Source organism: Strix aluco, chromosome 33, assembly GCF_031877795.1.
Source record: "Strix aluco isolate bStrAlu1 chromosome 33, bStrAlu1.hap1, whole genome shotgun sequence".
In the NCBI taxonomy this organism is placed as follows: Eukaryota; Metazoa; Chordata; class Aves; order Strigiformes; family Strigidae; genus Strix; species Strix aluco.
The window spans coordinates 2,714,000-2,729,851 of record NC_133963.1 but is presented as its reverse complement, the minus strand read 5'-3'; the positions used below and the strand labels follow the sequence as shown (position 1 = coordinate 2,729,851).

Here is a 15,852-nt window from a genome sequence, read left to right as displayed (position 1 = left end):
GGGGTCAGCTGTCCTGGTTGTGTCCCCTCCCAAGGTCTTGCCCACCCCGTCCCACTGGGGGGGGGAAATGTCGGAAAGAGCCTTGGTGCTGTGTGAGCACCACTCAGCAGTAGCCACAGCACCAGTGTGCTATCAACACCCTGCCAGCTCCAACATCAAACACAGCACCATGGGGGCTGCTGCAGGGGAAAACCAATTCTGGCTCAGCCAGACCCGGTACAGCATGCAAAATCAAAACAAAGGAGCAGCAAGGTTCTAATCAAGAAGAAATATGCATTGCAAAAAAAAGGCATCATAGTCAAGCCTGAAATAAGTCTGCTACAAACTCATCCAAAAGAAAAATCTCCCCAGAGACCTTCAGAGCAAGTGCTGAATAACAGTATGAGGAAGAGAAGGATGGCAGCGCCATTTTAACAGTTCTCTATCAGCAGCAGCTTTGGCAATCCACCAAAACTAGAATAGGTGAGAGGAAAAAAAACAAGGAAGGAAAAAAAGGGAGGGGGGGAGACGGCAATAGAGGGGAACAGAAAAGTCTTTCTTCAAGCATTTCTCAGGAACAGAAAGAGTCATCACTAACACAGGACTCCACTTAACCTTTCAGTTCTATTTCTGTTTCCATATCTCTGAAAATTTAGTTTCACTGGGCCCAAATTTTATGAAGTAAAAGCATTTTAGGAAACACTTCTTCACCTGTTCTGATTTCTCCTCCTTACATTCCCAAAGCAGAATCAAGCTTTAAATCACGTGGAGGCAGTCCTGGGCCCTGTACGCATGCACAGCTAATCAGAAAAGGACTATTTACTGCAGTGTGTGATCTCACTGCGCTTCTGTCCAGAGCTGACTCTACAGGATCACCAAGGCTGATGCCTCAGACACTGCCCGCCCCACACGCAGCAGCCACTATCCACAGAGAATGCCACTCCTTTCAAACCTGGAAGTCCATGGCTCAAGAAGGCTGATATTCTAAACTAGAATGTGAAAAGACACAGCAGTCTTAATACATGGAAACAAGACGAATTGAAGCACAACGTGTTTGAACTTCCCAGGGATTAGAAGAAACTTGGAGAGAACTTGCCTGCCACCACTCCAAACCCCAAAACACTCCCTCCCAAACGACTCTGGCATTGCTCCAGTTCTGAACAAAACAAACAAACCCAGAAACCAAACGACAAGAAAACTCACAACCCAAAACCCCCCCAGCTTTCTACACACAATTAGACAAGAAATTAGTTTGTATTATCTGAACAAGCCCATCACCTCCAATGTAATTCTTCACAGACACAATTCTACACCAAAAGAAAAAAAAAAGAAAACAACCAAACCTCTGGCTCTAGGACTCATTAGAAACATTTGTTTGTAATGACAGAAGAGTATTTATGTTGTCCCACAAAAGACTACTAAGAATTCATTGAATGATACAGCATCTACTGATCTAGTCTTGCTGGAAGAATCCATGCAACAAAACCACAAGAGCACTACTCAGCAGATCAGAGAAAGTATGGGACGGTTCGTAATACTTGCAAAATTATAAAAATCAGTCCTATCTCATCTTCAAATATACCAGGATGTAAAGGCCAGAAAAAGAGCTAAACAGAAGAGAAACTGTTCAAAAGAACAAGTGGAATAAATTATACGAAGCTTTCCCAGGAGGTGCGAGGAGTTTTCAACCATTATGGTACGGCTCTGTAACAGCCTTCAAATCCAACTCCCAAAGAGCCAAAATTCTTATTTCTTTGAGGCTGAAGTTTGATCAGATGATGACTATAATTACTAATGAAAAATTGGCACTAGAAATCAGTTCTGTGTTCTGAATGCTGTGTGCTGAATGTTCTGAAAAACGCTGGGCCGGGAACTGGATGGCTGAAGTGCTACGTTTTGTATTATTTATATATTTCACGTTAGAGAGCAACAGGGATAACACTGTCAGAACTGCACTGATCTGTACTCTTAGTTACGAAAGGAACAGATTTCACCGTAGCTTTTTATAATATAAAACCCTCCGTTTTCTAGTAGTTGCATTCTAATTTTAAGAAACTGAATATATAAAAATGAAGAGCTACACTTAGAAAGTAATTAAGAATAACTGTATCTCTATTTTCTCCCATTTTCTGGTTAAAAAAAAAATGACAGCACTCTTTACCCAAAGACAGTACATGTAGAGCCATGTAATGATACTCTGCTATAGCCTTAAGAACATCATAAAGAGGAATAAAAACAGCCTCCCAAACCTATTTATTTATCTGAATATGGATCCACCACTTCCGTTTCCCCTACTGATAATAAATCGAGAACACAGACAGCCTTTCAAATAAATTTTCAGCACCATCATCAACACGCAGATGACCGTATACCTAAGTCAATTAACATGTCATCTAGTTCTTCCTTATGAACCATTACGGCAGAGAAACGTAAGCAAAAATCACCCCAGCACTGCACTGTAGAGATGCTTCCACAGTGTTCTTCAGTGCTCTCACCTGATGGTTCAGACTCAGCTGACTATACAAGAAACAATTCTTCTGTCGACTAACTTACACTTTATACAAAGCTCTCACACACGTGCCGAAATATATACACACAGAACAATTGTAAAGTAGCTTTTCTAGCTTCAGTTCTTCAGAACTAATCGAAAGCATTTATACTTACGTAGATGTAGAAGTGTGAACTGTGCTGCCAATTCCTTTGCACCTTCTACTGTCGCGCAGAGTTTGTCTGGCATGAAACAACCATCTGCAATACTGGCAATAACCACCTTGAACACCAGGAGTATTTTCCCATCCTGAGTTGTGGTTGAGTACAAGGAGTATTCTGGTGGTGTCCAGTTACTTTTATTGCAGACATAATCCAGATGCATCACTGCAGAACTGAAGTGACTGGGTTTTAAAGAATACCTGCTAGTTAGAGTAAGCTTTGTGCCTGGGAAAAAAGGGTATGTGCACCCTTCAACTTCAGAGGGGCCTGGACTGCGCTGACCATTAAGACGAACTGAAGGACTTGCTGGTTCCCCTAAGGATTTTTGATGACCAGCTCCTTTGTCAGGAAACCCTAAGAGATTTTCAGAACCAGGACTCAGCTGAGCATTAAAACGCTGCTTCCAAGCTCTTCCTTTCTTACCTCGCTTTGCCAGCGCTACCTCAATACTAGCTCCATCAATGCACTTTCCATTCATTGCAGACATCGCAGCAACTGCATCTTCACGGTGGAAAAAATGAACAAAAGCATAGTCTCTCAGCTTCTTTACACGTTTAACTGCTCCTGGCTTGAACTTGTCGAATTCAGCTTTAATTGTGTCCTCTGTAGTAGATCTCAGCAAATTTCTTACACGTAATTCTTTAACTCTCTGCCTTCTTTTTTCACCAGCTTCCTCCTCAGGCTGTGCCCAGTCTACCCGAATGGTATGACCCCAGAGCTGGAGTGCTCCTACAGCAAAGGAGCATTACATCAATAAGAAATATGCCATGGAAAACAAAATCATTCTTAGCAACTACCTCTATAAAAAGCAAACATGATGCATGGCACACGAAACTGGGGTTTGTTGCCTGCATCTGCTTAAGCAAAATATGCAAAATATTGCTACTTGACATTATTAAAGAAAATAAGACTCCGAAAAAATTCAAAGATTCAAAATCTCTACCCTTTGGGTTCACCATAAGCTGTCGAAACACAGACGTTGTGATTTTGTGACATGCATAGACATGCACATATAAAGCAACCATAAGCAACATATTGTTTTACTTACTTTTTAATAATATTACCACTTTAAAAAGCGAGGTCAACAACTGGAAAAAGTCATCTAAATATCTAGGCACTAGCGCAAGCCTTACTCTATGTTGCAGCAGACACCAAACCCACAAACTGAAAAAAAATCCCACCTTGTGACTCGTTCCAAGCCAACATTTTCATATCACACAGCCAGTTTATTTTACATTCCGTGATCTGGCCGTATTTCTCCCGTTACTTTCCAAGGCCTGTATCAGTCTTACGTAACGCTCCTTCCTAACCCTCCATCAGCAGTTAATGCAAGACTTGCCTACATCTCAGCCTTAATAAATACAGGGAGGTTTGTCATTCACTTCAGCAACACCAAGGCTGTATTATCCATTTTAATGACTTTGCTTCTCCAACCATGTTGTTTCATTTCTTCCCTACTTAATTTCTCTTCTAGAATTCCCCTTTTTAACTGTACCTTTACCTATTCCCTCCTCTTTGTCTGTTTTATCCCTTTTACTTTCCCACCCTCAAAATGTATAAAATGAGGTGCAAATAAAAGTCATCTTCTACTTGTTAAACTCTTAAAATTATTTTCTAGTAACAGATTAAAGACCTACTTTCAAACATTTTTAAAATACGAAACATCAATAACATCATCCATGACACTCAAAGGAAATAAGGGACACATTCCAAGCGTGGTATTTGTTAAGCTCAGCTTTAAGAGAGTTCATGTGCAGGGACTAGTGCGTGCTAATGAAAACTGGATGTGCGCCCCAGCAAACAGATATCCTGGTGTAAATTACAGTAACTTGTGTTTATAAAAAGAGATGTGCGCTCTTTCATTCCCGGAACTGCTTCAATTTCAGCTTCTTTAAAAAAAAAACCCAAACAAAAACCAACAAAAAAACCCCAAACACAAAACCCTGATTCATGAACCAAAAAAGTTTACCTGAAAGGCATTACTGCAGTTTTGGAACTCTCAAAATCCCTTCAAGAAAGGAAAATCGTGATGATCCACCACCCCACGCCCCCACACAATGGAGAGAGACACTCCCCCAAAACTCAATTGATTTCCAAATAGGTTTACCTGGGATTAGGCTTCTTCTAGCCACTGCAGCTGCTCTGTGAGATTCGTATTGCACAAAAGCAAAGCCACGAGTTTTAGTTTTGTCGGTGGCATCTGGACAAACAGTGACATCTACCACTCCTTCTGTAACTTTTTTCATTTCACGCAGTATTTCTTCTTTCTTCTTTTCTTTTGGAATCCCTCCAATAAATAGTCTGCAGTTGTTCGAGCTTACGCAGACACCAATAAATCTCCCTGGACGAATTTCGTAATTATTAAGAATCTCGATGGCTAGCTGGGCTTCCTCTTCAGCAGTGTACATCACAAAAGCATAGCCTCGATTCTCACCACTGAATCTCATCATCAGCCTGAACTCATAGATCTTCCCAGCTCTCTCGAAAACAGGAACTAATTCATCTTCATACAGATCATGAGGAATCTTACTCACAAAAACTTCACATCCACGAGGTGGTGGAGGACCTGCCCAACCTTAAAATAAATTATCCAACAACAGTCTCAGTACAAATGCCAGACAGGCGCTCCCCCCCTGCGCCCCCCAGCGTGGAGGTGGGAGTTACTTATTTATTTTTAGTCTGAACTTAAAACTAGCATATTATCATGTTATTTAATTCTAATGTTTGCTATGTTTAGATAAAAAATGCCATGAGCCCACAATTTGTATTTCTTTTAATTCCATCTTCTGGTTTTTTCAGGGGACTCTGTATGACAACCCACTGAACCCAGCATTATTTAAAGCACTGACAGGTTTGCTGTAAGAGTCTACGCTTCAATCGCTTTTCACCCCTTGAAGTTCTGTGTCAGTTATTAATACAACTGACAGGTGATAACTGAGAGAGAACTGCAGTTGTATTTTCCCTTCTAACATTTTAAAGTTGAAAATGTTTCTCTGCACTTCTTGACCCTATTTTAAGAAATTTTGCTCAGGGTGCCCGTGCAGATTTATTTTCTTCCTGGACATCATTCAAAAGGTCCAAACATTTTGCTTCCACCTTCTTCATTCATCCACTAAAACAGGACTCCCTAAGGAAGGCAGGATATGGAGCCATCCTTTCTTCAATAGCCAAAACCACTGAACACTTTTCCTCTAGAAACAGACCTCAGTTTTCACGGGCTGGAGCTGGACGGTAGGAAAAAAGAAATTAAAAAAAAAAATAATCCACAGAACAAGTCAGTCCCTGGTTCACGGCTGAAAGTTACAGGAAGATCCGTGCTCCTGCCCTTAAGCCAAGGCCATTCACACACTCTGTTATCTCTCTGCCACATACACTGAAAGGTGTGTTCAACAGATCATGTAAAAATGCATATGCATATTTAAAAATGTGGAGTTATGATCTGCAAATATGGCACTGCATTTTCCCAAAATATGCATTTTTTTAAAAAAAGTTTGGTTGGGTTTTGGGTTGTTTTGAACAAATTAGACAAATCAGGCAGAAGTTTCAAAGGCAGACAAACAGTTACATCATAACTAACAGCTTTTTCTAAAGTTTTGACAAGAAAGGTTCTCCGCAGGAGACAGAGCAAGGAGCACAAAGCTGGTAGGAAAAACCCACAAAATTTGGTAAGTACTAGTCTGAAATGACAAAGCATAAGGAGGCAAGGTGAAAAAAAATGACTATTGACAAGTTCAAAAAAGAACATAATTAAATATTTTACTTTGGCTTGAAGTTCAGAATAAATTATATTTAGGTGATTTTGTAATTAACTTCAAACTTTTTCCTTCATGGAAGCACCATCGAAGGGCCCGTAATTTACTTGTGAGCAAAATTTAACGGAATGGGGACATTTTTGCCTTCTCAGAGAACAGATTTTCATCTCTAAGCTGTACGCTAAGAACTACATGGTACGCAGGGAAGCTACATGCATCTGGAGCCACGCTGCCACGGCTTATCTAGGAAAAAGCCCAGCTCTGGTTCATAAAGCATCCAACAGCTTTATAAACATTTATAACTACTTCAGCTGAGGTCGGACAGGACACGGCAAGTAACACAGTTTGCCAGCTACTACTGCCATCACTCACATCATGCCAGTCGGTTGCCCACCCAAAAACCCATAAACCAACAGTGCACCATTTAGGGGCTCCAAAGACAAAAGCAACTGCACACCTTAGTTAGGACAAAAGGGGAGGAGGCTCTGCTGGACAGTGTAGGGAAGTCATGACGTTAAGTAACGATGGTCATTTATTACCTCGGCAAACTTTTACCATCATCCTCAGTCTGGTAAATCATTCAACAGTGACTCTCACTAAGTAAATGCCACCTGCCATTCAAAAAGCCCCCCTTCTAATCTTAAAGCTGCCAACCAAATTAGCATTACAGCACAGCACTGCCAGCTGGGATTAAGTTATGACTCCTGACTTAAACCAGACCTGGTCTGTGCCACGTTTGCCAATGAGCGACATGTATTTAACAGAGCAAACACGGAACAGCTAACCAAAAGCACCATTCCTCAAGTAGTTACCAACTGACCAGAGAGTTTCCTTGACCGGGTACTCGAGTCATCCTCTGCGGTCTAGAGAAGTGGTCTGTGCGGTGGGTGGGGAACTGGCTGACAGGCCGCACCCAGAGGGTGCTGGTAAATAGCTCCTTTTCAAACCGGCAACCTGTCACAAGTGGGGTCCCCCGGGGATCGATGTTGGGCCCAACGCTGCTTAAGATCTTCAGAAGTCATCTGGATGATGGGATCAAGTGTGTCCTGATGCAGTTTGTTAGTTACAGTGTTGTCCTGTGTTACAATAAGATCAATTACTCTGAAGTTCTACAAAGTGAGCACTTAAAAGCCTCAGTAATCTTTTAGATGCAAATATTTTTACAAATCCATCTGGGTAACCTGTATAGGGGTTGTCAGAAGAACAACATCAGTTACTCAGGCAAAAGGCAGGTACCCCTTCAGACAGTAATAAGCACAATGCTTTGCACTGCACAGAAAGTAGAGCAAGAGACTGGGAAACTACAAAATGCAGAACGAGTTTACCACCTGAAGTATCCAGCGTCGAAAGAGCTGAGGAAATTCATGATTTGCTCAAAGGGCCAATGGTCAGCTCTACAAGTTCACCACTTTCTTGTCATAGCTGGTAGAGCTGGGAGTTTTAACCACCTTCAGCAAAGCCACAGATCATTTTTATCATGACAGATCTGATGCAATTTGGAAGCCTGGTCAGTCCTGTCATACGTACTTTAGACCATATATTTGACTAAGAATAAAGTTTCTTTACTCACCAGATGACACAAGTGCCAAGCCATGCTGGTTGCCAAGGGACCAATCACTCATCTAAGTAATTCATTAAAATAATCTGTAGAACAGACCTGAGGTTTGTGGTCACGTTTTAAGTTTCATGCCACAGAGTCTCCCAGAAACACTGGACAGAGCTGGAGCCTTTCTCTTGGCAGGAGCAGTGACGGGAAGCAGTCATCACAACTGCCATCACCCTGAGCATTCCTGCTGCTGAAAAGCTCAGCTGCTCGGGGGCAGAGAGGGAACAGAAGATTAAGTATGGTCAGAGCTTTAAGTTCTCAGTGGAGGAGAAAAAGGGATCAGATGCTGCCTAAGTTTAATTTAAAATGTTCTCAGAACTACGTTTCAGGTTACAGGGCATCAGGCTCAAAAAACCACCTAACTGCATGTTTTGATTTTTTTCTAACCTGTACACATGTAGCCCAGCCAGTCTTTTGGCATTCAGCAGCCAGCAGCAGAGTAGCCAGCTGCAAGTTCTATTGATCCCATCAAAAGCAGAGACACCCTGGCCATGCACTCTTAGTTCAAACTCTGCTCAATACATTCATATTATTGCTCTGCCTTAAAAAGTTCGTGTGCGTGGTGCTAGTAGGTGGAACACACTGATTTTTGTTGCCAATTTACACAATCACTGTCCTTCTCACATAACTTCTAACTTCAATTAGATTTGACCTTTTGCTGCAGCAAAACCTCCTTTCCCTCCTCTTCCATTCAGGCAAAAATAAAACAGACAGTGACATAATCCCTCTCTTCCCACTGCTAGAGTCCTCCCAGTTTGAGTGTTTTGGGTTTTTTTCTTTAGAGTGGCTCTTCATAGTCTCATGGACAGTCCTCCAATAATAACTCCAGATCACTGCTTCCAAAAGTCCCGTTTTCCACACACACCCCCACACACCTTCTGCTGTAACTTCAGTTTCAATGCCAACTTCACCTGCTGCCATTTCAAGAAAGCAGCAATTACTTACAGAAAATGTCAATTGTCCAAAACAGTCAAGTCCATTATAAGCACAGATTTGGATTTTTTTGTAAACAGAAAATTGAGATGTCTAAGACTTACAGAGTCTTTTATGGTTTCTTCTAAACGGGATATCAAATCTTGCAGTCTCATGGTAACATCATCTTTTTGCTCCACGATGTCCATTAGTTCTTGAATCCTTTTATTCTGCATATTCATTTTCTTAGAAAAGAAAGTAGTTCAGTCAATGGTCAATTCTTGAACTATACGATGCATTCAGAAGCAAGATCAGTTAAGCTAAGCTTGACATAAAAAAAAGCTAGAAACGCACTACAACGGCATTTTAAGCTACTGAAATTTTGTATTAAAGCAAGTAATTCTGCACAAGGGGTTTTTTAGACAGTCACCTCAGCTGGTTCTTTAAGCTGCTCAGCAGACTCGTCCGATTTAATCATCTGCATTTCCAAGTCTGTGACAGGAAGAGAAGCCTGCAGCAAACAAGCAGCCATTACACAGTTTACTCAGGAATCCATTTTTCCAGACCTTCTGGTACTTTAGTAGCTTTTGAATAGACTCATTTCTTTTTGTGTTGGCTTCTACTTGCAGGACACATTTCAAAAGTTCAGGTTTTTTGGATAGAATTGGGCCCTGCAACCCGTATAAAATATAGATCATGTCAAGAGACTTCTGCTGAAATCGCACTATGAGGGATTGCTGCTTTTGTCTATGAATGTTCCACAGAATACCTGAAACCACTGCATCAGCACAATGTGAAGTGCTGGATCACAATATAACCATGAAATCACGAATAAATAATGTTGACGTGTTGCCCCACAGTTCAGAAGTCTTCAAGTGACAGTTTTAAGTTTTGTCTTAAAAATGAAATAATCAAGGCCTGTGGGATTGTTCAACCTGAACATACACCAAACAATTGATTATCACCTCTATACACACGATTTGGTTCCAAAATCCTGCTCAGATGGATTATTTCTGTTTTACAGTGTCATTTCTTTTTGCTTTCTCATCACACACCCCCAGCTCACCTTTGGGGTTCTGTGTCAGCTGCTCTTCAGTTTTGATTAGTTCATCGGTTTTCTTTGTCAGCTTTTCTTTGGTCTGAGTTAGTGCAGTGGTAGTTTTGCTCAGCTGTTTTTCAAGCCAACCTGTAGCTTCCTGGGGGTCCTCTGGAGACACCACGTGTCTGTGTGTTTCTTCTGCCTGCTTTTTGATATCAACGACATCACCCTGCAGAGAATCAGTAACGCCCTCACGATCAATGTAGGTGCCTGGCCCTATGCCATACTCTTCATTCTGGAAGATAATTTATATCCATTTAGAAATAGCAAATAATGACACAATACCCATTATTTCTACTGAAAATTTGGAAGACCATTATGTCCTCAAACACCTAAGTACAGTTAATTCTGACTTCAAAGCCATCTTGTGGGTTCACAGGCAATTTGATGGCCACTTTCTGTCTACCTTCACACAGAAGTCTCCAGCATCCAGTAACAGCTACTTTAGTTTTAAAGCATTTCATGGCCCACCATCACATTCCCTTTTATACCACCACTAAAGCATCCCCTCCAAATTTAATATAAAAGCTAGCATTTTTACCCGATGAGAACACCGAATGAACACAGCAAGCAAACAGCTTTAGAAGGAATACATCCGAAAGTTTCAAATATCAGTAAAAGGTTGGGAGGTCAAATAAGTTTGTGGGAACTTATCAAGTTAAGTTGTATTTAAAACATTGACTTTATATCTTTCCTCCTTGTTTAAAAACAAAGGGTTCCAAACTCACAAGAACCAGCCTCAACCTAAGAGCTCAGTTATGCTTAAGTGTATATACAGTTGTCATTGCTCCAGCTGTAGCCACAACAGCCTTAAGAGGGAAAAGGTCTCTGGCACCACTCCAGTACAGCGCATATATGGGGCCTAAGAATTCAGCTTCAAATGCCTTAAACAGGCACTTAATGCAACAGTTTACAGCATAACTGCAGCTTTTCCCCCGGCTTCTTTGTACACAGTAACTTTGTGTTGCAGAAACGCAGAAAACCCCAAAGATTCCTAAATGCATCTCCGAGGCACAGCAGCTACTCCCATTGAACACGACAATGTACCTTGCTGAGGACACAGTCACACAGCATGCCATTCCTTGGGACCGCTCTGCTCCTTCTGGAGACGTCCCATCACCACAGCAGGTGGTTAGTGGAAGGGATGGCAGCAGGGGGACAAACGTACCAGAGGTCCAGCTTGTTCGCTGCAAGGCTGATCCTTTAGTTTATTTTCTTCCTCCACGTCTCCAAGATAACCATCTACAAGTTCCCTGAAGATCTCCAGGCGCGTGTCAGCATCTTCTTCAAGCCGTTCTCGTTCGTAAGAAAGGCACTCACTAGAGTAGGGCAACAAGTCAGATACAAGCTAGCTAGCAGGAGCTGCTAAGAAGTTATTAGTACAGCTGCTATAAACAAAGATGGGTTTTTCTTTATTCTGGCACAAGAGAACAATACACAAATGGTGTTGCTACACCAAAGCAGAAGTGTATTTCCCGCACACACACTCCTGAAGAATGAGGGGGAGACATATACACACAGGTTATGGCTGACACTTAACTACAAGCATTGTTTCTAAGCCTCTGGAGCCAGAACACCCATCCAAGTACCACTAAGGCTGCAGGAACCAAAGGATTTGCAAGTGTCACTCTTTCTACAGACATCCTATCAAAGCTCTTCCGTTAGGGAGAGCTCTGCAGGAACACTGCTGACAGATTACACACACCCCCCTCCATCCCCCCCAGATCAAAGCCTTTCCTACACAGTATTTTTCCTGAACTCATAGTCCAAACACAAACTGATCTATTACCAGAGGCAGGAAGTCTGGCAGGAGAGTGTGGTCTCTTATAGCCAAGGGACAGGTTTAACAAATAAGTGAATTGAATTTCTTTTTTTTTAATCAGTAACATTAAAAACCACTCAAAGCTAACTTACTTGAAATATATTTCCTGCTCAGCAAAATATTGGGCAAATTCCTGCGTCACCTCTGCACAAATTTGTAGCTCCAGCAGTAACTTCTTCTTTTCAGCAAGAAGTTTGTTCTTCAACTCTTCTGTGAGACTCAGCAGCATCTGGAATTACCATTAGTATTAAGTTTTTCATAAAGAAATGGTTTCCCAGAAGTGAGATTTTCCTCATTCCTCAAACACTACAACACCACTTTACTCGTCCACCTGACAAAAGCCCTTCCACTTCTTTCATTAGCTGATTCATAAACAGGAAGATTTGTGAGGAGCTCAGAAGATCTCTTTGGTCCTAACGCAGCAGTTTATAAGTTTGCACAGAGCAGGCATTTGTAAAGAACATCCATTTGATGACCAGAATTGTTGAAGTTGTCTTAAACAGGCTTAAGCTCCGCAGGATTTGGCTCTTGTTTTCCAGAGGCTCATTTTGGGGGCAATATTAATGAAACCTCCACAAACCAGTTTCTAGTCCTCCGTTCCCTCCTCGTCTTCCCTAGAAGCGACTACATTTGCTTAAGGAACAGTTTTCAGCGTTTCCTTGTGCAGAGAATACAGAGGAACAGTCTGTATTGCTAAAAGCAGGTAATACTTGCTGTGCATTGACCATGGGCTCCCAAAGGGAGAGAAAGCCCAATCTGCAATTCTTACTGCTTAGTCTGTATTTAGACACATTATAGAGTTTGCCCACAACAGGCACCACACCATGAGTAATCCCACTTTTAGTTCTTAATGCTGGATTTAGATAGAATAAGGGTGATCAGAAAAAAAAAAAAAAAAAAAAAAAGAAAAAGGTGGGAGATGGGGAAAACCAGAATAATACCTTGCTTCAAGACTCCATGCTACGCTAATTCTTAACACAGCCCTGGCACATACCATGTACTCTTTTTTCCCAATAAGAACTGTATTTTCTAGGTATTTCTGCACTGCTTCTTCTCCTGACATATGCTGTTCCTCCCCGTCATTGTCATCTTCGATCACATCTTCTAAGCTCCTGTCCCATGGGGCAGTAACTCTTTTCCTTGAGATGGGCATTTTAGTGTGACTAAGTAGTGAGGATGTTGTTGCTGATTTCTGGCCAAACGACTGATCCTGGACAAGAACAGATGTGTCCATAGCTAAAACCTACCCAGAAAACAAAGAATAAAGTCTTCAGTACTTTTTAATCCTCTACTGGCACTTCCAAGACAGACCTGTTGCACTTCCCTAGAGGTCTCTGAGCACAGCACTCCCCCAGTCTATCCTCAGGATGGTTTGGGGAACTCCAGGTGTAGTTTACACATTATTCTTAACCTGGTGAATCTAGAGAGTCTGGAAATTTTTTCTTATTGGTATTTTGCTAATTCAGGATTCCGTATCTTAGGGCTTCCTAGGTCAACTCTCAGAAACAGAGGGAAATGTAGAACACTTGTTCACTTAAGAAATTAAGTGAACAGGCTGTATCACAGTTGAAATAAAGCCTAGGTTTTAGAAAGAGAAGGAAAACTTCCTTCTGCTGAACTCTTTAAAAAAAAAAACAAAGTAAAACAAATCCCTACAGACAGAGGTTAATGCACACACACTCCATTCCCACTCTCGGTTTTGGTTGTTTGGGTTTTTTAGGCACAGAACTGCAAAGAAGTGCAACTCGTCTACCAAAACCAGTATGCTTAAGAGAAGAAACATGGATTAAAAACCAGGTGAGATTTGGGTTGGGTTTTTAATGTTTTGTCAAGAGCATATGTCATATAAAGCTGGGATTCCATAGAGCGATTCCTGAAATAGTTAAATTCGTGTGTAACCAAAACTTCCAGGTTTAAGCTTTACACACATAAAACACCCACCCAAACCTCTCTCTGCTGAAGTAGGTGCCAACTTTGAAAACTGTTGCTATAAGAACAATACTTCACCTTATGAATTTAGTGGCAAAACTACAGGGGACACAGACATGATGGTTTTTTCTGAAGCCCTTAGAGACTGCTAGAGCTAGACAGAACAGATGCCTGTGCTTTTGAAGTGAAGTCGTGAAGAATTCTGCTGCCACCTGCCTTCCACACTGGAGAATTCTAGTTAACTAACTCGGATAAAAACCACGGTAACGGATAGATTCCATCCCACAACAGCCACACCACTGGATTATAACCCAGCATACCACTAGGGAGAGGCTTAATTCTTTTCACTACAAATAAAAAATGCACTGCGATCCCTTTCTAGTTCAAGTATTGAATTTGTAACAGCGGTTTCTTCTCTCACCTGGTCTCTAGTCAGCCTTATATAATCTCTACACCGATGGGGTTTGAAGTCCATTGCTGTGTGTAGCTTCCCTTGAATACTTTTAAACAACAGATCCAGAGTCCTTGGCAGAATACCCACGTCATCCTCTGTCCCTGAAAGCAACACACCAAAGAAAGACCTTAATTATTCCTGTGAACAAGGTATACAAATAAACAAAGACAGAAAGATAAGCAATTCTAACCTCAAGGCATACACGAGGAATCTGGAGGCCACTTGCAGCACGAAGCAGTGGGTTTCTGTATTCTCAAGGTAACAGAAATGTCATTAGAGTGTTTCGAAAGGTGTTTGGCTTTCAGCAACAGCTCATGCTCTGCCCCTTAGACAGTAAGGAGCAGAACATGCAACAAAAACTGATGGGGTGTTCTGCATGAGCTTAGCCTTAAGGAAAAACCAAAACCAAGCCAACCACAACCAACACACATTCAGTAGAGATTTGCAGTTTTCCAGTTGCATTTCTTAGGCTGCCTTCATTCTCTCGCTCAAGGAAGTAATCTGGAAATACAACTGATGACTCCTCTCTCAGCTGCAGTCCTGGACTAATTCCACAGACCCCACCAAAAAAAGTTCTAGAAGCCTTGTGAAGACTCACTCCTTCCCCTGTCCCAGACCCTTTCCTACCAAAGCATCCTACTTGTGCACCTGAAAGGCAAAAAGGAGTCAAATAAAACCCTCAGTGACACTTGATCTTTCTGAATCCAGACGCAAGTTTAAAAAGGGTTCACTTAACTTTGATTTCTAAACCAGGGAGGAGAGGAAAGAGGGCAGAATGGAAGAGAAGCAACCGTCCTGTCTCAGACTGACAGCATTATCTTCCAGCCTCTGATAACTCCTACTGCTCCTGAGACAGATGGGCTGTCAGCAGTTACAGCGCTCGCTGCGCTGCCCAGGGCAGAGCCTCTGTAACACCTGGTTGCACTCAGACACCCAGCTAGGAACCAAGGAACATATTAAGTTAAAGGACAGCTGGATTACATTGGTTTCTCCTCATCTACTCATAACTTCTTGTTTATTGTAATGCCGCTTGTAATTCAACCTCCCACGAACAAGGTAACAGTCACTGGCAAACAACGAACAGCCCTAAGAAGCTGTTGCATCCTGCACTGCAGTCCCTTGCCATGGACTGAACACAGACTGCCATGTACTGCCAGAAAGGAAAGGCTGTGTTGGCAATACTGGGAATAACAGGAGAGGAAACCACGGCACCCCGCAGGCAACATTCTGCCCTGACAGTTCTGATCACATCGTTAAGTCCTAGAAAAACAGAAACCATGAAAAAGTCTCCGGAGTCTGAAGAGACACGAATGAAAAATTCTTGAAAACCCACACAATACAGCCCAAACTAGTCAAGCGTGGGGGACTGTACACTTTGGGAATGTTGGGTTCTGTTCTTTACCTATTCTTTATTAGGACAGAGCACCCCATCATCGCCCCAGATTAATGCTGACTGAAAACACTGGCAGTAGGCTTTAGTTCTGATCTACCCAACAGAAGATCACTTAGAAGACAATGTCGCTGCAATAAAGATCAACTTCACACGGCACAAGACTCATTGTCCCTCTACTACTTCTGTGTATAAAATCA

General features: G+C 41.9%; 1 protein-coding gene across 1 annotated transcript; it reads right to left on the bottom strand.

Annotated features, from left to right (window-relative positions):
- Positions 1-2,307: 2,307 nt before the first annotated feature.
- On the bottom strand, positions 2,308-9,194 carry LOC141916995 (putative RNA-binding protein 46). The gene is made up of 4 exons (XM_074809997.1): positions 9,084-9,194; positions 7,261-7,303; positions 4,796-5,263; positions 2,308-3,417 (listed from the first exon to the last, which is right to left on the bottom strand). The coding sequence occupies exons 1-4, from the start codon at positions 9,192-9,194 to the stop codon at positions 2,606-2,608; spliced, it is 1,434 nt and encodes a 477-aa protein (XP_074666098.1). The 3' UTR covers positions 2,308-2,605.
- Positions 9,195-15,852: the final 6,658 nt, after the last annotated feature.

Bases quoted from the DNA above. Each gene is read 5' to 3' on its own strand.
- LOC141916995 (XM_074809997.1), bottom strand. From the start codon at position 9,194: ATGCAGAATAAAAGGATTCAAGAACTAATGGACATCGTGGAGCAAAAA. The intron at 7,304-9,083 runs GTAAGTCTTAGA...CCACTTCTCTAG, and splicing joins AAGAAACCATAAAAGACTCT to ACCGCAGAGGATGACTCGAG. The intron at 3,418-4,795 runs GTAAACCTATTT...CCTTTGCTGTAG, and splicing joins TAGAAGAAGCCTAATCCCAG to GAGCACTCCAGCTCTGGGGT.